Source organism: Saccopteryx bilineata, chromosome 12 (genome assembly GCF_036850765.1).
Source record: "Saccopteryx bilineata isolate mSacBil1 chromosome 12, mSacBil1_pri_phased_curated, whole genome shotgun sequence".
Taxonomy (NCBI): Eukaryota; Metazoa; Chordata; class Mammalia; order Chiroptera; family Emballonuridae; genus Saccopteryx; species Saccopteryx bilineata.
The window spans coordinates 24,023,734-24,047,292 of record NC_089501.1 but is presented as its reverse complement, the minus strand read 5'-3'; the positions used below and the strand labels follow the sequence as shown (position 1 = coordinate 24,047,292).

The 23,559-nt window shown below is 35.7% G+C and overlaps 1 protein-coding gene across 5 annotated transcripts in view; it reads left to right on the top strand.

Moving 5' to 3' along the window:
• The window catches only part of PTPRK (protein tyrosine phosphatase receptor type K), a 591,572-nt gene that overhangs the window by 564,624 nt on the left and 3,389 nt on the right, over positions 1-23,559 (top strand). For all 5 annotated transcript variants that reach the window (XM_066248523.1, XM_066248520.1, XM_066248518.1 and 2 more), the window contains 11 exons: positions 2,402-2,438; positions 3,946-4,043; positions 4,464-4,580; positions 10,816-10,970; positions 13,105-13,240; positions 13,485-13,634; positions 14,519-14,692; positions 17,857-17,988; positions 18,118-18,243; positions 20,966-21,129; positions 22,311-22,446. In XM_066248523.1, coding sequence (XP_066104620.1) covers positions 2,402-2,438; positions 3,946-4,043; positions 4,464-4,580; positions 10,816-10,970; positions 13,105-13,240; positions 13,485-13,634; positions 14,519-14,692; positions 17,857-17,988; positions 18,118-18,243; positions 20,966-21,129; positions 22,311-22,446 — 1,425 coding nt within the window. The remainder of the gene's footprint in view (positions 1-2,401; positions 2,439-3,945; positions 4,044-4,463; positions 4,581-10,815; positions 10,971-13,104; positions 13,241-13,484; positions 13,635-14,518; positions 14,693-17,856; positions 17,989-18,117; positions 18,244-20,965; positions 21,130-22,310; positions 22,447-23,559) is intronic.

The following is a 23,559-nucleotide window of genomic DNA, read 5'->3' as shown; positions in this document are numbered from 1 at the left end:
TAACTCCTTTACATGTGTAAAGATCTACTTTATCTCCTTCCCTTTTCTATGTGTAGAAAAACAGGACCACTTGTAGCTCTTGACAATTTATTATGTACTTGAGTTTTATTTGTTGATGATTTCTGTTTTTGGCTTTTATTCTTACCCTTCCCCAAACATATGTGAGAAGCTGGATAGTATGATGTGTTAGTGTTTCTGAAATTTTACTTTTTTACATTTGACTTCTGATGTGTACAATGGGTAGGAAACTGTTTTGTGGTATGTGATATTGGTTTGTGAAGTATTAAGATCGCTTAGGCAAAATAATTACCAAATTGCATTTGTAAAATACACATATCACACATATATACTGAATAACACAAATAAAAAAGTTTGTTTTAATCATTATCTCACTGTTATAGTTTAGTTAAAAACATATCTAGGTATAAATTCTTTATGTAATGAAAATAATTTTCTAATAGAAGACAAAATATTGTTGAGGCAATATATTACATTTCATAGAGGAAGGACAGGCTCTTCATTTATACTTCCTGATTCAAAATCACATTAGCAATCATGGAAATATTATTTCTTCTCTCTGAGCCTTAGTTTCCTCATCTCTACAGGGGAGATAATGATAGTGCTAATCTCATCACTTTGTTGTGAGAATTAAATAAAGTCATACATGATGAGTATTTAGCACAGTGACTAGCACATGTTAAGCCTTCATTGAATTTAGCTATTCTTTCAAAAATTTAAATATAGGTATGCTAAAATTAATCTGTTCAAAATATGCAGTAATTAATAGGCAAAAGGTAGGAATATCAAGTACTACAGCTTAGCAATACATATTTACATCCATAAAATACAAGAAATTTGTGATCCAACTTTTTCTAATTTCCCTAAGTAGGAAATAATTTTATGACATTTAAGTTCATAGTTATTTTGTGAATTGTTATTATTTATATTTTTTAATTATTCAATTTTATTAAGAGCAGTCTCAGTATATTGGCTAAATTTCTGATATTCATTTTACTCTCATTCAACATGTTAAATGTATTAGACACCTTAACATGGAAAACTAAGCTATTGATCTGCTTTATAAGATAAAAAAAAAATGGTTCCGTGACAAATTTGGACTTGTTCTTACCTATTTAGTTTTCTGCCAAAACATATAGAGTGGAGCTTGTTATAATGCTAATTTATGATTCTTAAATGTGTGTTCTAAGTGAGACTGTTTCTATCCAGTATTTCTGTTAAGAACCCAGTGTATTTGGCTGATTAATACACAGTTTTATAATTTTTCTCTCTCTCATTAGTTTGTTATACTTAAAAGATGTCTCCTGCAGTTGGTAAATTTTTCATGAAAAACAGGAGATGAAATGTTTATCAAGCTTAAAAATTTTTTTCCTATAAAACACTGTGCTATGTGGGTAAATTAAGAAATATAAAACTTCCAAATTTGCAACAATGTAATGTTCACCTAGTAAGTCTAGATTGGAGATCTCAGTTCATATGCATTTATATTTGTATTGAGTCACCCACACCAAAATCTAAACAAATTGTACCACAGTTTTTTCTAATGTATTTTGTAAATACACAATATACTCAAAGTTTAACCCTATTGTTTTTGCTACTTATGATTTATTGTAGTTTAAACCAATTGATAGCAAGTAGCAACTTATTCCTTTATTAGGAATAATTTCTTTATTGAAACAATATTAAATCTTTAACCACATAGAGTTCTTGGCACATTACAAAAAAAAGAAGAAAAGGTATTGATCTTTTTGTTCAAGATAAGATGTATATTTCAAAACTTCTTCCCCTATATATGTGTGTACCTATAACTATGTGTGTGTAAATTATTGTTATTAGCACACATAATAGTTTTGGCAGATTCCTAAATGGATTATAGGATAGGAATAGTCTCTATAAAATCTCAGCAGGACTTTGATTTGATGCACACATGCATTGTCCAGCTCTAACATTGGAATGTTCTGTTATTTTTTTATGGTTCTAATATGTCCTTGTCTCTTTGTAATGCAGTGTGTTGTACTTTGGATGATAAAATGAGAATGGGTACTTTTGAACACAATGCCAGGAATGAATGATTAAAGATTAACATGAAGGCATAAACATTTTAGCGAAACCAAACAAAATCTATGAGGTTATTGCCTAGCAAACAAATCTCGATTATACAATATATATTCTAATCAGAGCCCTTAAAAGATTTAATTTTTTTTATCCTTACCTTTCAGATAACCTAGGTTTGAGAAGTGAACTATTGAGTTCACTACTCATTTCTGGACTTTTTACTATATAACTTAATCTTAACAGGTGGTTGTCTTCATCTTTTTATGCCTTCATTCATTTATTTCTGATACTGATGTAAAATTATGACCAATTTGTTTTCCCATTTTAGGGTTACCAGAGGCCAAGCCACTACATTGCAACTCAAGGTAAAACTTTGCCTTTTTTAACTGTTATTAAACTGCCAAACTTGCTTTTTTATACATATAGTGGTTTTTGCAATTTTATCTGATTTGACTGAAAAAAAATAATCTCTTCTGAATAATACTGTTCTTTATTCATTTGTGTAATACAAAGTGTTTCAAACATAAAACATACATATGTTTTGTTTTTTTTTGTTTTTTTTATTATTTTTTATTTTTATTTTTTATTTATTCATTTTAGAGAGGAGAGAGAGAGAGAGACAGAGAGAGAGACAGAGAGAGAGAGAGAGGAGAGAGAGACAGGGGGGAGGAGCTGGAAGCATCAACTCCCATATGTGCCTTGACCAGGCAAGCCCAGGGTTTCGAACCGGCGACCTCAGCATTTCCAGGTCGACGCTTTATCCACTGCGCCACCACAGGTCAGGCATACATACATATGTTTTAAAGCTTCATTACTTTTTTAAATTCCAACCGAAGAGAAACTGCTGGTAATTTTTGTGATTTGGTTCTTGGTATCCTGATGTGCCTGAGCACTAGTCAGCAGTGCTGGGCAGAGGAATCACTTATTTTTTATGAAAGCAAGGGACGTCTCATCTTGTTTAATAAGATGGCTGTTTTCTTGTAGAAGTCTGATGGCCTGGAAAGTAATAGTACCCAAGGCCAATATTGTTATAATGAGATATTAGACTATCTTCCAGCAATTTTTTTTTACAAGTCAAGACTGAGACAACACAAAGGGCTAAAGGGAACTTTGTAAAGTTCATTCATCTTGGAAAATAAGAAAAAGTAGGAAGTAAAAGTATTCTAACATTAACAACAAAAATACCTTCAGTTGTCTCCAAATGACGACTAGTCATTAGAAGAAAAACTCTCACAGGTATCATATAAAAGGAGAAAGTAAAACAAAAGCTGTCTTGTTCTTTAACAGAGGTAGTTTTTAACCTATTTTTGGAGTAATTGAGTCTAATTATAAACTCTTTAGCATTAGAAAAGTCATCCGTGGTAAATAATATTACAGTTCTATGGTAATGAGTAGAGTAAAGCCCAGTAAATGCCTTTGCAGTTTGGTGATGACACTCTAAGATTAGAATGTTTCCCACATTTACGATGTTTCTTCATTAACCCCTAAACATGCACTGTTTATAAATGATATGCATATATTTAATTGGCAGTATGTATGGTTGATGGTGGCAAATCCTGTTTTCACATATATTTGAAGATGCATTAACTTAGATATAAATACTCTAGAAACTAGTGATATCTTCTTCTCAACTGGGAAGTATAGAAGGAAAATCAAAACACAAACAATCTAGTACATGCCTATGTTCTTGCCTATAGTATAATTTTACATAGGAACTTAATGTTAAGAACTTTCAGTGACATTTTGTTTGACTTTTTGTTTTATTTTCTCTTTTTTGTTTATTTAGTTTACATTGCTTTTGAACTTATCTAAACTTCTTATTAAATACTAAATGTCTCTGTTAACCAAATATTCAAATTAATTTTTTAATAGGCCCAGTTCATGAAACAGTATATGATTTCTGGAGAATGATCTGGCAAGAGCAGTCTGCCTGCATTGTGATGGTTACAAATTTAGTTGAGGTTGGCCGGGTAAGAAAATAAAATTTTGTATGTTTGTTTGTTTGTTTGTTTGGGGCATAAAACATGAGTGTAAGTTGAATAGCAAAATGTAACAACTTAAAATAGAATATCATTCTACTGTTTAACAAAAATTATAGGCATAGCAAATCAATTGAGTGATCCCGTAAGTGAACCTTTGATAGCCAAGAAATTGATTTCTCATTTAATAATAAAATAAGGTTTGATTATACACTAGAATCTAATTGTATTATCAACCTTCTATAATTTTATGAAATTTCACTGTTTTTCTACTTAACGTGTAACTTTCTTTTCTCCTTTATATAGTTTTAAATTGTATTTTAACTGTGATGTGAAGAGTTAGCACTGAAATTAATCATCTTGGTTCATATTTATATATTCAGATTCACCTGTCTTCTTTTTGTCATTTAGGTTAAGTGCTATAAGTATTGGCCTGATGATACTGAAGTTTACGGTGACTTCAAAGTAACTTGTGTAGAAATGGAACCACTTGCTGAATATGTGGTTAGGACTTTCACCCTGGAAAGGGTAAGTACCCTAAAGATATATATTAAAATATGTATATTGAAACTTATTTTTTTCCTAAAATTTCTGTCCAGGTATGTTTTGACCATGCTATAATATAAATCCATCCTTTTTAAAAATTTATTTCACAAATATTTATTTGAGAGCAAATAAGTGTGTGAGGCATGTTTCCAAATCTTGGGACACATTAACTCCCTGATCTTGTGGAGCTTATAATCTGTTGGGAGACAGGCAATAAACAATAAATAAGAAAAGACATATATTTTGAAAAGTACTACAGAATTAATAAGGTCGGGAATGGAAGTAGAGCATATTGCTGAGGTAGAAGTAGAAACGGTTTACAGTGATAAAAGGATGATCAGTAAGCCCTGGCAGGTTGGCTCAGTGGTAGAGCATTGGAACAGCTTGTGGAAGTGCCATGTTCAATTACCGTCCAGGGCACACAGGAGAAGCGCCCATCTGCTTCTCCACCCTTTCCCCTCTCCTTTCTCTCTGTCTCTCCCCCTCTCGCAGCCAAGGCTCCATTGGAGCAAAGTTGGCCCGGGTACTGAGGACGGCTCCATGGCCTCTGCCTCAGGTGCTAGAATGGCTCTGGCCACAATGGAGCAATGCCCCAGATGGGCAGAGCATCACCCCCTGGTGGGCATGACGGGTGGATCCTGGTCGGACACATGTGGGAGTCTGTCTGATTGCCTCCCTGCTTCTAACTTCAGAAAAATACAAAACAACAACAAAAAAAGCAAAAAACAAAACTCAACAGTAGAAAGACCAAAAAAAAAGAAAAAGAAAGGATGATCAGGAAAGGGCTCATTGAGAAAGTCACATATAAATAAAGGCATGGAGTCAGTGAGGGAGTGAGTGATTTAACTACTGTATCCCAGGGAAGTTAACTTAGGGAAGAATATTTCTGATGGAGGGAAGATTCATTTCAGAGACCCTGAGGCATGAGTATTACTGTCACAGTGAGAAACAGCCGGGAGTCGAAGGTGTTCAGAGGTGAGAAAGAAATACGAGATGAAGTCAGAGAAATCACAGAGCTAGATAAGTGAGGACTTGTAAACCATTATGATGATTTTAGCTTGTACTAAATGAGGGTAGGCAGCCATGGAAGGGTTATTAGTACAGGGGTAACATGATCTGATTTTTATTTATAACTGTATCAGAAAGATGAAAGCAGAGTATGCCTTGTAAGGATCCTGAAGTGGGCACAAAGCAATAAATTCTATTGCTGCCGATACCATTGTTAAATATATACCTTTGTATATATACAGTGCTTTAAAATATTAATGTCCTTGAACCAAGAATTTTCCTTCCATTAATCTATCATAAGGAGTGTATTTAAAATACAATAGCTTTAATTATAGTCTTGGAAAATTATAGATTACCATAAATGTCCAACAATAGGAAGATTGTTACATTATTAAACACTTTTGATCTACAAATAGCATTTTTTTACAGATTATATATTTAAGTATTTTTACTAACACTAAAAATAATTAAGGGGACTATGAAATGAAAAGTAGCATTATACAGAACAACATAATTATGGTTATCACGACTGTAAAACATATATGAAAATTTTTTAGACAAATCAAGTAGGATAAAATAAGCAAAGATATAGGATATTTCAAAAAGACAACCATCAAGCTTGATTTAATGACTAACTAGATCTTATTATACAGAGAGAGAATATAGAATCTGTATTTTTCTTGTAAGTTCATAAATATTTTATAGATATCAATCATAAAATTAGTTATAAAGGAAAACTAAATATATAACAAAAATCAATATGCTTCCAAAATTTAATAGAAAATTAAAAAAATCACTGACCCATGACCCCACAAATAGGCTCTTAGAAATCACCAAAGCCTCACCTGATCTGGTGGTGGCACATTGGACAGAGTGTCAGTGTGCAACACAAAAAACCCAGGTTTGAAACCTCGAGGTGCCGGCTTGAGTGCAGTCTCACCAGCTTGAGCATGGGATCATAGACATGACCCCATGGTCTCTTGGTTGAGGCCAACTTTTGCTGGCTTGAAGACCAAGGCCACTGGCTTGAGCCAAAAGTGAAACAAGGCATCACTGACTTGACTGGAGCCCTCCAGTCAAGGCACATGTGAGAAAGCAATCAATAAACCACCAACATGCCACAATGAAGAATTGATGCATCTTACCTCTTTCCCTTCCTGTCTTATTTGTCCCTATCACTCTGTCTCTATCACTAAAAAGAAATCCAAAGCCTCTTCTGAATAATCCTTGAATGAGCAATAACCTCAAAACTAAAATTGTACTGTAACAATCAACAATCTCTTATCGAAATTTTCTACAATTTAGCCTCTAAGAAAAATATATATTAATTATTTCTATTTTGAAAGGTAGTCTGGATCACATGGAAAATCATTAAACTAGAAAATTTTAAAAGCCAATAAAAAATAAATATTAAAAGAAAGAGTGACTCGGTGGCTAGAGCATGGGCCTAGTGTTTGGATGTCCCAGGTTCCATCCCCAGTCAGGGAACACAAGAGAAGTGACCATCTGTTTCCCTTCCTGCCACCCCTTCTTTTCCTTTCCCTTCTCACCCGGTGGCTCACTCGGTTCCTGTGTTGGCCCTTGGAACTAAGGATAACTCTGTTGATCTAAGCATTAGCCTCAGGTGCTAAAAATAGCTCATATTCGAGCATCAGCCCAAGACGAGGTTGCCGGGTGGATCCCAGTCGGGACACATGCAGGAGTCTGTCTCTCTGTCTCCCTTCTTCTCAAGTAAAAAAAAAAGAAGAAAAAGAAAAAGAAAGAAACACAAACAGAAATTAATAAATCAAAAAGCTAGTTTTTTGAAAAGATCAATAAAGTAACTAAACTACTGTCAATTCTGTATAAGAAATACCTTGGCCAGATAGCTGATTGGTAAGAGCATTGTCCTGAAGCATAGAGATTGCTGGTTCGATATCTGGTCAGGGCATGTGCAGGAACAGATCTATGTTACTCTCTCTCTCCCTCCCTCCCTCCATCTCTATGTCTATCTCTCTCTCCCTTCTTCTCACTAAAATCAATAAATAAAAGGTTTTTTTTTAATTCTGAATAAGAAACAAAACAAAATATACAACATTAAGAAACACAAAAAGGATATAACAGCAGTTATACTTGCTATTAGGAAAGTTATAAAAATATTGTGCAAATTTAGATACAAAGATTTTTGTCTATATATTCTAGCAAATAACAACTTTCTAAATTTGACCCAAGGAGAGTTAAAAACCTACACAGATGATAAAAAATGAAGTGATAATTAAAAATTACCATTTAAATTTAACTATGGTTTCATAGTTGATGTTTCTTTAACCTTTAGAGACTTGCTAATGCCTATATTAATCAAACTATTTAGGCCACAGAAAACTGTTAAAACCAACTAAATATATATTTAGCAGCTATCATAACTGTGATAACAGAACCAGATGAAGAAATTCTTCTCTCTCTCTTTTTATCTTAATCTCTCTCCCTCTCTCAAGTGTGCATGCAAACATACTATAAACCAATTACATTTGAGAACATGCTTGAAAACACTTCAAAATAAAATATTAAAAATTTGTATCCAGAAATGAATTAAGAAAAGATCATAACATGATTTATCATAATTGTTTTCTTAGAATGCAAAGATATTACAACTGTGGTAGGATATTTCATTATGTCAGTGCATTAAAAGACCAGAACTATATTTATAGACATTGTAGTGTACTTAATTTGATTTAAATGACATTTATCATAATACTCTAACTATATCAGGACAATAAGGAGAGTCCCTAAACATGATTCAGCAATAACTAGTAACATGTGTGTTAAGGAAAAAAAAATTGAAGGCATTTCTAGTATAATCAGAAATGTGATGTGGATAATCATTTTCACTAGTGTTCAACATTTTAGGAAGCTCTATCAAATGAAATATGACAAATGGAATAAACTTTACTAATAGAAGAAACAAAATTATTTTAAATGAAATTATTTTATACCAAGAAAACTAGAGATAATATTTTTAAATGGAACCAATAATCATTTATTTAAGTAACTGATTCAAAATATTCATAAATTATAGCTTTTATGTTAACAATAACATGAAAAATATCTTTCACAGCCTGACCAGGTGGTAGCACAGCGGATAGAGCGTCGGAACTGGGATGCATAGGAAACAGGTTCGAGACCCTGTGGTCGCCATCTTGAGCGTGGGCTCATCTGGTTTGAGCAAGGCTCACCAGCTTGAGCACAAGGTTACTGGCTTGAGCAAGGGATCACTAGGTCTGCTGTAGCCCCACAGTCAAAGCACATATGAGAAAGCAATCAATGAACAGCTAAGGTGCTACAGTGAAAAATTGATGCTTCTCATCTCTCTCCCTTCCTGTCTGTCCCTCTCTCTGTCTCCCTCTGTCCCTGTCACAAAAACAAACAAACAAACAAAAAACTGATTTCTTTCACAATAATGAAAAAAATTCTAAAGTATCTAGGAATATAACAAAAAGGATACAGACCCTAGGTGAAAAAAATCACAAAAGTATATTGAGACATAAGGTAAGAAGTGAATAAATGAAGACATGCGATGTGCCCCAGAGTGGGAATACTTGTTACAAATACCACATTATAGATTTAATGCAATACTAATTGGTGAATTATGGGGTATTTCTTTTTAATACGTTTTCTTGTTTTTAGAACAGAAAAAGAGTGATGTTTGAAAATTACTGTAAAAAATGTAAATAAAAAGAACGACAAGGGAACAGGTACTGCCACATATTAAAATTTACTAACGAGAGCAGGATCATTATAGCAACTTCAGTAAACGGATTGCCGTAGAGGAGGTGAATTAATATCTCAAATCAGGTCTTAAAACAGTCTGTGGCCTTCCTCACTAGAGTTGACTTTGAAAGTAGTAATGCAAGTGTTTTTTCCCATTTGCTGACTTCGTGCTGTTTGTTATCGTCGCTATTACAATCATGGTTGAGCCCTGCTTTCTGTACGCTCTTGTACAAAGAACTGGAACTAAAAGAATAGTAAGACATGATCACTGGCTTCCAGCGTTTTGGTGATATGCATCTACATAAGATAGAATCTGAAAATAAGCTTTCTTAATTTGTTTTGTTTCATGCAATTTCTCTACCTATTCTGTCTGAAAAACTGAGACGGAGATTTCACAGATAGCTTCTGGTACAGTGGAATTTTTTAGATTATAGTGGGGGTTTGTTTGTTTTTTAGAGGGTTTTTTTTCTTGTTTTTTTTGGTTTCGTTTTGTTTTGTTTTTGCTACAAATGTAGGTTTGAAAAATAAATTCTGCAACACTTCTATGCTCTGCAAGTCTACCGGCTTCTTTTAACAATAAAGATGGGAAAAGCTCTGAAATGTGCATTTAAAGGTTTCTCTTAAATTAACCCAATAGGAGAGAGGCGCAAAATTGGTTGCTTCACCTCTTTCATTTTGTATTTTTGTTACTATAAATAATATTCTGTGTGCTGAATTTATTCACAGAGTTAAGAAAAATAGGCTACCCAAGGAATAGTTTAGCTGTCCATGTATTTTTAGAAACCAAGCGAGAGTAGCAGTGTCCTGGAAAATCTCCGCATGCTATGCTTCAATGCCATTTCCAACATGGACATGCAAGGCATTCAAATGTCTTTGTGAGGTGAGAAGCTAGAGAGGTGCTTTTGTAAACTCATTGAGTACTCAGTGCATTGGGTCAATAGGGCAGCATTTTAACTTTTCCATTTCTTCCTTCTCCCCTGATTTTGTGTGTTGTCATTCTCAGTAAGGAACGAACTTCAAAGTAGATAAAGTTTACCCAGACTTATCAAACTGAGTGAGGGCCTGACCTGTGGTGGCGCAGTGAATAAAGCGTCAACCTGGAAACGCTGAGGTTGCCGGTTCAAAACCCTGGGCTTTCCTGGTCAAGGCACATATGGGAGTTGATGCTTCCTGCTCCTCCCCCCCCTCTCTCTCCTCTCTATAATGAATAAATAAAATCTTAAAAAAAAAAAAAAAAAACTGAGTGAGATTTTTTATTTTCTTTCTTCAGCAGTTGTCTGACAATAAATGTAAGTTCCTAGGCCATATCAGGCCAGTTTCCTTTTCTAGAAAGGAGGGAAAAAAAAAACGATCTTGGTAAATCTTACATTTTTTTCATTACCAGTTAGGTCTAGCACTCCTAACTGTGTATTATGGCTTTCTTTTGGGCCATCTGAAAACACTTCTTTGCTTGTTTACACAGAGGGGATACAACGAGATCCGTGAAGTCAAACAGTTCCATTTCACCGGCTGGCCTGACCATGGGGTGCCCTACCATGCCACAGGGCTCCTGTCGTTTATCCGGCGAGTCAAGTTCTCTAACCCTCCCAGTGCTGGCCCCATCGTTGTGCACTGCAGGTGAGTGATGGTACAGATGATGCTGTGTACAGCCAGCTTTTCTAACGTGTCAAGATAAGGCTTTTAAGCGCAAAAACTAATGCATGTTTACAGAGTTCCAGCATGCGTCTATCACAGATAAGGTAAAACAGCAGTAAAATGAAAATTAGCCATAAGGAGGATATAAAATGGAAACTAAGAAATAAATACATTCATCCTAATGTGTGTAGTGTTGTCCACAATTTTGAGTGTAGAAACTGCTCTGTAGTGACAACATCTGTGTTTTCAGAGGCGGGATATTGCTTTTGCAAATCCCATATTGTATGGAATGATAGATTGAAATAGAGATTTTTTTGCCAATCTAGTAGATTCCCAATAGAATCCCATCTTGTAAAATTAAATTTGAGACATACGGAGTTACTAAATGGCCTAAATCGCAAGACTTTGTGCTATAAAACAGCTATTTAAGAATTTTTTTAATCATCTATCAAAGGATCTTGAACACTCCATCAGTAAGAACTAGTAAATATATGCCAGGAACACATGAACATTATATCCAGACTTCCTTCTGATTAGCAGCTTCTCTTAAAACAAGCATTCAGAGACACTAAAAGCAAATTACATGGCCTCATTTTGAGAAGTGAACAGAAAAATATATATTAAAAGGCTTTTCTTCAGTGCTACAAACCATTCTCAAATACTATCTCCTCCAAGCTACATAATAGTTTGTACTTAAGCATTTTTTTTTTCTTTTTGAAAACCCAACCTATTCAGAACTTAAATGACTATGAGTGAGGGAGAGAGGGGCCCAAAGAGAATGAAATAAAAGTAAGTCATCCCATCAGGATCAGATACTGTGTACCCTAAAAAAAAAAATCTTAATTCAATCCTCCTCAAGAAATCTGATGTACTCTTCAATTACTTTCCTGTCTCAAACCCTGGGAACAGTGATTGAGAGACATTAGGACAAAAAAAGAAAGAAAATAAAAAAGAGGGAGAATGAAAAAAGAAAGATAAAAAGGATATAGAGATATTCACAATATCTTTTACTTAAATTTCTTAAAGAACAGTGAGTTTCAGAGAAGTAACTAAATCTGGACAATAAAGAAATAATGTTAATAATGCATTTAGAAAGCGAGATAAGTAGGTTTTCAGTTCAGGATTGTCTTGATTTATCACAGAGGTTTACTTTCCTATGAATTGTTTGCTTCAGAAGTGCTCCGAGATTCTTAAATACTCTCTTGAAACAGAAAGTGTTGTTTTCTACTAAGACTCAGGTATGTTTGCAGTTAGGAAAAAGAGGAGGCACATTACAAAGGGAATTTCCCCCTTAATTCCCAACTGTATCTTGTTTGCTCCATTGCCTTTTATATATAAAATTAGAGAAGCGGTCATAAGATGTAAAATCATCAACAGTATATTCTTCAAGTACTGAATTAGATACCATGAGATAGTGGCTCTCTTAGTAAACTGTTAAGAATTATACTCTGTGGCTAAGAATTTGTTGTCATTTTTTCTTCAGATTTCCACTCAAAATATTCTTTCTGCTATTAATCACCTCATTGGTAACCACCATTTTCTTCCCCACGCTCACCATTAGCATTTCCCCTACATGGCTGTTCTAATTTCCCATTTAAGATCTGTAACAGTAATGCTCTTTGCCTTGGTATTTACCAGAGTCTGTTTGACTAAGAGAGCCAGTAGTGTTGGATTTCCTCAGAGGCCCCACAACTACATGCGTGTTTAAGTCTTTAGTTTGTGATTAAAGTGTGATTCCATTCCTCGATTAATTCTATGAACTTGAAATTATGTATATGTGATTTGTATAAAATGAAGACAATGTAAAAAACTGATAGAATTTGAACAACATATGCATATTATTTTCAGTATAATGTGATTAATAAAAATAATTTGATTTATAGTTATGTCACCTAATTTGGAGCTCTTGTTTCAGTTTTCAGTTTATACCAAATCATATACTCTACCTGATGGTTTTTTTTGTACATTCAGCAGTGTTTACACAATATGTACAAATTATGCCTTGTGCTTTGTTAAATTAATTTGGTCCCACCTATTGGGAAGCCAACAGGATCTTTATTAAAGGTTGCATAGATGTGCTTCCTACAGTTGTATAGATTGGTTTAATCTTTTTCAGTGCTGGTGCTGGACGAACTGGCTGTTACATTGTGATTGACATCATGCTGGACATGGCTGAAAGAGAGGGTGTTGTTGACATCTACAACTGTGTCAAAGCCTTAAGATCGCGTCGTATCAATATGGTCCAAACAGAGGTATGTTGATTGTAATTTACCTCTAGTAGGAGATTATTTTAGCATTTTCCAACCTTTTCAAACAAAGAGCTGTTTTTTTAACATAGAATTCATGTTAGCTCATCAAACTAATATTAGTATTTTTATTATAATTGGGTTTTTTTTTGCTATTATTTCCATGTAGAGAAAATTCTCTATATTTTTTACCTTTGATAACAGAGAAGTTTTATTTAAATGATGATTTTCTTTTTCTTTCTTTTGATAGGAACAGTACATTTTTATTCATGATGCCATTTTAGAAGCCTGCTTATGTGGAGAAACTGCCATACCTGTCTGTGAATTTAAAGCTGCATATTTTGATATGATTAGAATAGATTCCCAGACTAACTCGTCACATCTCAAAGATGAATTTCAGGTATTTGCTATTTCTAGGGCCTCTTTTATGAGCAACTTATTTCAATTTGTTCTGGGCATGATTAGTTCTTCCAAGGAAGGTCTTTCAAGTCAAATTTATAACCTTTGACCCAATTTTAAGTATAATGTAATACCTGTCTCTTTCTTGGTAGGTATTATGGAGTCACTTTTGTATTAATGAGCTCATATCTGCTACCTCATGAAGAGTAAATGACTTCAGACTCAGGAAAGGGTATAGGACAATTTATCATAAAAGTCAAGTTTAGCGGTGATTTGTGTATATTTACAACTGTGCTTTTTTTTTTTTATTCAGTCTAATGCATTTTGGCCTCTGTGTCACTCAAAATGTGAGATCAAGTACATGAATAATAATAGCTGAATTAGTTCCAAGCATTGTTTCTAAAAACCTCAAATGTTTATGCTGCCCTTAAAACATCCATGGAAGTATGAGACTGATGTCAGAAGTACCTCTGGAAACTTATTACTTTGATTCTTTACCTACTTGTTCTTAGTAGTGTTCCGCAGCTTGTCTCTATACATGGCATGCCAGATGTTCTTATAAATGATAGCTTCCAATTTTGATGTTGGGTCATTATCATGGGAACTTTTGATTACATTATATTTGGCTAGGCAGGTATCTAAGGGAAGAAAAATCTTCCTTTTCCTTTTAAAAAGGCACATTTTGTACTGCATATATTTTTTTCTTTGTCACTTTTCAGGCTTCATTAGCTTTAACTACAAAGTCTATCGAGCCATCATAGCTGAAAATGCCATTGCTTTGTACAAATCCTTCACTTTCTACTTGGCCTCCTAAATACTTGATGAATCTGTGTTGTGCTATTAAATGGGTCACTGTCTTTTAATCTGGTTCACTTTTCTTTTTAGACCTTGAATTCAGTTACCCCTCGTCTACAAGCTGAAGACTGCAGTATAGCATGCCTGCCAAGGAACCATGACAAGAACCGTTTCATGGACATGTTGCCACCTGACAGATGTCTGCCTTTTTTAATTACGATTGATGGGGAGAGTAGTAACTACATCAATGCTGCTCTTATGGATGTAAGCGGCTGCTCTCTTTGTTAGTGTAGAGTGCCATAAAAATCCATGTAATTCAGTGAATTCTGGCTAGTTTTCTTTTCAAGAGAATTAAAATGGTCTATGAAGAAAAATTGGAAACTTCTATTGAAATACAAATTTTGGGGGGGGGATGATTTCTAATTCCTCTACAAGGATTCTTAGAAACTATAAGATTTAGGCTTTATTGTAAATTTGGAGCTTGATTGTCAATTATTATATTCTGAACAGGAAATATCTTCAGGTGAGATTTTCTTAATCGTAATTATTTTCAGAAAAGATAATCATGCTTATCTATTTTAAATACAGCTAAGAAAGAATTTTAAAAATCACAGAATGCCATATCTTTCTGAAATTATATTTATTTGGGAAAATTGTATCTCTGACATTTAATGTTCCAATAATTTAGAACTAACGATTTACTGACCATTCGTTAATAGCGACTATTTATAAATAACTAGGTAAGACATAGAAGATAACATGTTAATACATCAGTCCTAACAGAAGAACTGACTTGCCCCACCCACACCACCCTTCATAAGTAGCTGCGAAAGCATTCCTCAGCACATTAGCAATCCATAGACGGAACAACATGGAATAAGAGTTTTAGATTGTCTTTGGCCACCTTGCTTTGGTTACCATGGAAAAACAGCAAGAAGACTATCAAGGTTCAGAATCCTTTTAAACAGTTCTATCACCTTCTTTTGTAAATATTTCTAGTTTTTGCCTTCTAGCTCTTGGAGCTTTTAGAAGAGATCAATTCTTTGTGACTAATAATGAAGCTTTCTAAGTTGTTGCTCCTATTGTGTTTTTTCATAATTAGCTTCTGATAACTGACCTAGAAAAAACCCACACTCTACTGCTCAGACTAGTTCGTTACCCAGTCGCTTTGCTCTCTTTGATGCTGCAGAGCAGGAGAATCTAAAGGCAAGCTCAAGTGGGATGTTTCCATCCTTGCTCTAACCAGAGTTTTGCGTAGCCATTATTTATTTTCACTGAAATCACATTGGCTTCTTTTTTTTTTCTTTTCCAAGTGAGATGAGGGGAAATAGAAAGTCAGACTCCCGCATGCTCCTGGGATCCACCCAGCTACCCTCATCTGGGGCTGATGCTCTGGCCCATCTGAGGCCATGCTCGTAACAAAGCTGCTTTAGGCCCTGGCCGGTTGGCTCAGCAGTAGAGCGTTGGCCTGGCGTGCGGGGGACCTGGGTTCGATTCCCGGCCAGGGACATAGGAGAAGCGCCCATTTGCTTCTCTACCCCCCCCTCCTTCCTCTCTGTCTCTCTCTTCCCCTCCCGCAGCCAAGGCTCCATTGGAGCAAAGATGGCCCGGGCGCTGGGGATGGCCCCTTGGCCTCTGCCCCAGGCGCTAGAGTGGCTCTGGTCGCGGCAGAGCGACGCCCCGGAGGGGCAGAGCATCGCCCCTTCGTGGGCAGAGCATCGCCCCTGGTGGGCGTGCCGGGTGGATCCCGGTCAGGCGCATGCAGGAGTCTATCTAACTGTCTCTCCCCGTTTCCAGCTTCAGAAAAATAAAAAAATAAAAATTAAAATTAAAAAAAGCTGCTTTAACACCTGAGGCAGAGGCTCCATAGAGCCATCCTTGGCACCCAGGCCAGTGTGCTCGAACACATTGAATCATGGCTGCAGGAAGGGAAGAAGAAAGAAATAAGAAATCTTTAGTTCTTCTATAGCATCTCTTTTTCATCCATCTTCCCATCCCTGTGACTTAAAGAAATGAGTGAACAGCTATCGGCCTCCTTTGACATACCTTTCCGTGAAGCAGTTATTTCATTGGAAGGAAAGCTTGCTGCTTTCTTCTGTGCCTTTCTCATGAGATTTCATACTGTTAGGTGGCACTTGCTCCAGCTGCAGGTGGAGCTTTGTACGGTGTTGAGGTCATTCAGAAGCAGCCAGATAATCACCATCTACTCACATGTATCCCGCATTCCCCCATGAAGTGCAAGGCCGTGTGTAGCAGCATTTCCAAAATCATAGCAGGATCCATGAAGTTCAAGGATCAGTTTCTGCACAGATGTTAAGACCCTTAAAGGACTTAAGGAGTAGTATGATATAAACAAGTTAGGAGATAACTAGTAATTTCTATCAGCATTAGGGAAATTAACTCAGGTAACAAGTTATTTTTTTTACAAATCATTAGTTTAAGCTTTTACATAGACATATACTTGGCTATTAGAACACCAATTTGCAGAACAAGAGATTGATTGCCAGGCCAGATGAGCACTGCTGTTGTTTCCCTCCTTCTCTTCTGGAAAGAGATACTGTATTGTGTCCCTATGAAGGGTCACTTGGCAAGGATCCATTTCCTCTCAGGTGGAGCAAAGGTGTGCATTCATTGGTTTTATTTTTTGGTACTTGAAAACTCTTAAGTGATTAAAATTATGATTATGTTTTTGATATACACTGAAAATGCCCAGAAAACTAAGGAAAATGGGTTTTATAAGATTATATACAGCATGTGCTCATGATATCATGTGACAGATGGCAGATGAGCTTGAGGCATAGATGTTGTTGTGTTTTTCCTGTTGTTGTTGTTTTTAATTTGGAGTGGAGGAGAACCAAACAGTTACATATATTACCACTGATAAATGATTGGTAGAGCAAATTAGTACATACAACATATGCACCAGGGAATTTTATACCTACTTTGCATTCAGTCCCTCGAGCTGATTACTTTTGGAAACTGAAACCACCTGATAGGTACCTCATGGAGGATCTTAACATCAGGAAGTTCTTTAGTTTCTTCTTTTCTATTTGTCCTGTATTTACTTTTCTCAATAGACTAAAACTTAAATTCTCAACTTAATTTTCTATTGAGACATCAAAGTCTTACCTTTGATTGACATATTACTACTCTATATATTCTGTCTTCCATTGCACTACTATATTCCATTGGTTCAAATCTTGTCCCAGGTTAATGGCTCTGGGTTGCTTCTGTAAATTTATACACCATGTAATAATGTAGTGAGAAAATATTTTATACCACCCTAGGTAGAAAAAAAATATCTTATGCCTTGTACACCTTCATCTCCATGGGAAGCTGGTCCTGTGTTGAAGTGTATTGACTCTACTTGTACAAGTGATCAGCATTTTAAGCTCTTATGCTTCTCCATCTACCTTCTTTCTTCACAGAGCTACAGGCAGCCAGCTGCTTTTATCGTCACTCAATACCCTCTGCCAAACACTGTGAAGGACTTCTGGAGATTAGTGTATGACTACGGCTGTACTTCCATTGTAATGTTAAACGAAGTCGACTTGTCCCAGGTTAATGGCTCTGGGTTGCTTCTGTAAATTTATACACAGCTTAATAATGTAGTGAGAAAATGTTTTATACCACCCTAGTTAGAAAAAAAAAAAATCATGTTCTTTTCTTTCAAAACATTCATCCTCTAGGGCTGCCCTCAGTACTGGCCGGAAGAAGGGACACTGCGATACGGCCCCATCCAAGTAGAATGTATGTCTTGCTCAATGGATTGTGATGTGATAAACCGGATTTTTAGGATATGCAATCTAACAAGAGTAAGTCATTATTTAATCATTGTTACTGCACTGATCCCGAATAGGTGGATCATAACCGAGATGGGGCATAATTCCAATTAGACAACATGGAGAGTAAGATTAATAAGCATTACATAATCATTTGCAAAGCTAGTAATTGTCTTATACCTCAGTACTAGAACAAAAAGCACTCCAAAAGCCGGAAAGCAGAAATGCTGGAAGCTAAGTTTTCTGGTCAAATGCTAGACTAATGTATTTCCTCTACAAATCTAGATTCAGATGCTCTGGCTTATCTGAGTTTGATTGTCTGCCGGGCTCTGGAGCACGTGTAGGTCTATCTCCAGGTTGTCTGCGTGTTTCATTAGTATTGACATCCAGCTCAGAAGAGGCATGCAGTTATAAAATAATAATACTATAATAATAATAATGACAGAGAAGAAGCTTTTCCTCAGGAGAAAAGGCTGTGTTGGATCAGCCACTGTAGAAGGGTTCCCTGGCACCGTTCCAAGTCTTGTGTCTAAAGGAGAATCCTAGGCATAAAGGAAAAGGTAAATCACAGACATCACCGATTCTCCTCCTGCCTGCAGTTGTAGCTTTCCAAATGTCCCTGCAGTTCCCTCTGCCCAGAACTGTGGATAGAACAAGTGCTGCTACCACTGTGTACCCTTTCCTAAGAGCAGAGTGGCACCTGTGTCCCTAGGCAGTCCTTCTCTTCCTGATTACTTATGTGCTTTGTGCTAAAAGACAAATTAGGTTCGGGTCTCGACTTCAAAAAAACAAAAAGTATTAATTAAAAAAAAACTTAGAATTTTATAACCAAATAACAAGCAGAATTTAAAAAGAAAACATTTGTTAACTTCCGTGAAATTACTCTTTTTTTTTTTAAGAGAAAGATTGCTCTGTTTTTGGGGGGTTTTTTTTAGAGCAGCAGCTCTATATGTCTATTATTTTAATTGCATGATTAGGACTCTCATATTTCAGTGTATTTCATATAAAAATGGCTGCATACATTTCTGGTTAATAGTCTATATGTATATAACTATAAACAGAGGATAAAATCCTATTCATTTCTATTGCTCATTTTAGTAGGGAAAAAGATAACTTCAATCATGTCATAATGTTCATGCATATCTTAGATGTTAATTTAAATGAAATCTCATTATGTCTGCACATCTGTTACATTATGGTTTTAGTAATATTTTAGCTGAGAAACCATAGCTGCTAAACTAAGAAAGTAAGGCTTATCTGTTAATTGAGCTGCTTATATGAAAAATATTCTAGGAACAGGAACTGAAATCAGTGTTCCTTTTTTTTTGGTCAGCATGTTTGTTTGTTTAGTCTTTTCTATATTTGGTGTTCTGATCCTTATTAGTACAGGATTTTATTTTTCTGTTTTGAATTTCATTATTTAATATCATTAACTTCAACAAATATTTAGTTGCATCAAATATGCACCAACCAAAGTTGGGTATTATACTAGGCAGATCCTTGTCCTACCAAAAGATGCATGAGCCCTTGCCTTATGAAGCTTCAGATCTGATGCCTTATGATATGGTTAACTCGAGTATTGCATATTCTTTCAATATAATTTTATTTGAGGGTTTAATGTTTTGTTTTTTTGTTTTTTGTTTTTTTTTTATTTTTTTTTTTATTTTTGGGGGTTTAATGTTTTGATTCATTCATTCAGCAATTCTCTTCTTCTGAAAATATTTTTCTAGCACCAAGTGGTACAGAGAGTAAGGAAAAAAGGGAGAGATTTTCTTATCCTTGAAGATTTATACTTTATCAGGGAAGGCAAATATTAAACAACTAATTAAACTATTTATTTATTTACAAAGATGAATAATTTTATTGAAAAAGTACAGAATTCAAAGTGTTTGAGTGACCAGAGAAGATTTCTTTGAGGCCGTGCTATTTTAAACCAAAATATGAAGAATCAGTAGAAGCTCATTGAGGGTGGGATCACCAACTGTCCTGGTTTCCACAGGATAGAGAGACTTTCAGGACATGGGAGTTTTAGTGCTAAGACCGGAACAGTCCCAGGCAAAACCAACACAAGTTGATCACTGTTTGGCAGTGTGGACAAGCAAGAAAGTAATGTTCAAGACAAAAGGGAATGTATGTGTAAAGTTCCCTTGGCAAGAAATTACCTGATAAATGAATTAAAAGAAGCCTAATGTTTCTGAAACTTAAACTGTGTGTTTAAGTAAAGGCAAAATTAAAGAAGAAGGTGGAGCCATATCCTGTAATGATTTTTAAGCCATGAGAGTAATTTGAATTTTATGTCAAGATCATTTGGATCCCATTAAAGTAGAAGAGTGACAAGATCAAATGTGCTTTTCAAAATAATCATGATGTCTGCCGTAAGAATGATTTGGAAGGGGATCAAAGTTTATTCACAGAGATCAACTAGGAGGTAATTTTCATAACCCCTGGAAGGCAGTGCAATGTCAGTGATGAGAAAGGAGAGATGACTTTGAAAGTTATTTAAGAGCATAAACATAGGAATTGATTATTGAATAGAGGATAAGAGGGAGAAGCTTGTATTAAGGATAATTGTCATGTTTCTTGCTTCTGTAACTTAGAATGTTTCTGCACAGGCATGTACATATTTAGGACTTACAGATTCGATCTGATGTAAATATCATTTATAGCATGGTGTCAATTGGTGTGACTCTGGCTATTTAGTACCAGTACAATTTCCAGTCCTTGCTTACATAGAAACATACGTTTTCCTCTACAGCCTCAGGAAGGTTATCTGATGGTACAGCAGTTTCAGTATCTAGGATGGGCTTCTCATCGAGAAGTGCCTGGCTCCAAACGGTCATTTTTGAAACTGATACTGCAGGTGGAAAAATGGCAGGAGGAGTGCGAGGAAGGGGAAGGCCGGACGATCATCCACTGCCTGTGAGTGTGGCAGCCAGCCTGGGCAGGGCGCTGCGGACCTGGCTCCCTCATTAGCCTCACGGGTTCCATGCTAAAGAGTACCTGACTCACAGCTTCCCTACTTGCATAGATCTTCCTGTTTCGTGATTCCATAATTAGTCACTAACTTTAATAATCATGTTTTTAAAAATTGATTATTACCATATTTCCCCAATGTATAAGACGCTCCCATGTATAAGATGCACCTTAATTTGGGGTCTCGAAATTTGAAGAAAAAAAAAAAAGTATTACATAAAGTTATTGAACTCAAGTTTTCTTCATCATAAAATATATACAACTCCCCATCACTGTCAAAACTCCCATCCATTAGCTTGTCTTCATCTGTTTCTGATGACAAATCACTGTCTTCAAATATAGCCTCGTCCTTAGTTCCATCTATGGCATTTGAAATGCCACACTTCTTAAATGCAAGAAAATATTTACAACCACTGTATAAGATGCACCTAGTTTTTAGACCCCAATTTTTTTGAAAAAATGTGCATCTTACACATGGGGAAATACAGTACATAGTTTTGATATGATTTAAACTCTTTTGAACAGTATTCTGAACCACTTTTCTGATTTACACAGTTTGCATATCTGTCAAAAGCTCTGTGTATCTAGGTTGGCAATTTATGCTTTACAGCAGTGGTCCCCAACCCCCGGGCCACAGACTGGTACCGGTCCGTGGGCCATTTGGTACCAGTCCGCAGAGAAAGAATAAATAACTTACATTATTTCTGTTTTATTTATATTTAAGTCTGAACGATGTTTTATTTTTTAAAAAATGACCAGATTCCCTCTGTTACATCTATCTAAGACTCACTCTGGACGCTTGTCTCGGTCACGTGATACATTTATCCGTCCCAACCTAAAGGCCAGTCCATGAAAATATTTTCTGACATTAAACCAGTCTGTGGCCCAAAAAAGGTTGGGGACCACTGCTTTACAGCATATTTTAAGCATAAGCTACTGAACTAACATCTTCCTCAAGTGTCCTTTCCCTCTGCCTTGTACACATACATGCACAACATATGAAACAAAATTAAGACACAGATGAAAAAATTAAAAAGCTAATGCTTTCTTTTCCAAACAAATATCTTTGTGTACCTGTGCTCACTAAAATCTTTAATCTAAAATGCCTTTGCTTTTGTTGGTTTTAGAAATGGTGGTGGACGAAGCGGCATGTTCTGTGCCATAGGCATTGTTGTTGAGATGGTGAAGCGGCAGAACGTTGTCGATGTGTTCCATGCGGTCAAGACACTGAGGAACAGTAAGCCCAACATGGTGGAGGCCCCGGTGAGTCGGAGTCCTAGAGGGAGAAGGGAGCATAGAGATTAGTCAGTCATTTACCCGCTTGTGATTTGATTTCATGCACGCACATTGGGAATCAGACGTCTAAATGAGTCTTTGTGGGACTTTCTTGCCTAATTGAGAACTTGCTGAGCATCACATATCACATAAAAAGAAAATGAAGAAAAAAACTATTTTTACTAAATTTGGAAAATGTATAGGATTATTTTTTTGATACAGGCAGTAAACTTTTGCTACAATAAAGTTTAATAAATGGTTTTATAATAAAAATAAAGTTGCTTCTATGCTTTATTATTTTTATTTCTTAAAGCATATTGAGTTAACTGATAAAACTAATCTAAGGGATATACTTGGAAATTACATCAAAACTTTAGACACTCAATGTTTTTAAAAAGCAACTGATATTTATTGTAGTCATTATTTATAATTCTTTATTTCTGGTCAAATTATACATTTTTAACTGTCATAATTGAAAATTTTGGGCTTTCATGAAAAATTATAGAGCATAGTTCACATGATGCTACCTGAATTTGTCAGGGCTCACAAAGTCAGTACATAGCTTACAATATACGAGCAGAAAGGCGTGTGTACGTGAGCATATATCTGGATGAAGCTGTATGAAGAATAAGAAAGAGAGGTAAATTTCTCTAACACATTTCACTTCTGAAGAGAGCTCTCTGTGGGTTACACATATGTACGTGGTGGGATAAAGTCAGGAGCAGCTGTGTAGTTTATGCTCACAGAACCGTAAGCCAGAAAAACCAAGGCATCACTGTTGTTTGCCCTACATTATCAAGATGATCAGATAACTCAAATGAGCAATTCAATCAACTTTTAAGTATTTTCACCACTTCCTGCCCATGGATCGTTCACACAAGAGGTGCATTGTTTCCTGAGACAAAATCTGAAGAGTTACATTCATACTCTTTCACTTTCAAGAGTGATAACAGACTTTTCCCCTTTTCTAAGTCCTCCAGCCCCTCCACTGCCCTCCATTCCTTCGGTTATTACAGTTGTCCAGACAAGGCGATGTTGGTTTTGCCTGGGGTGTTGGCAGTGGAGACAGAGAAAGGGAAAGGGGTGTGAGGGATTTTTAGG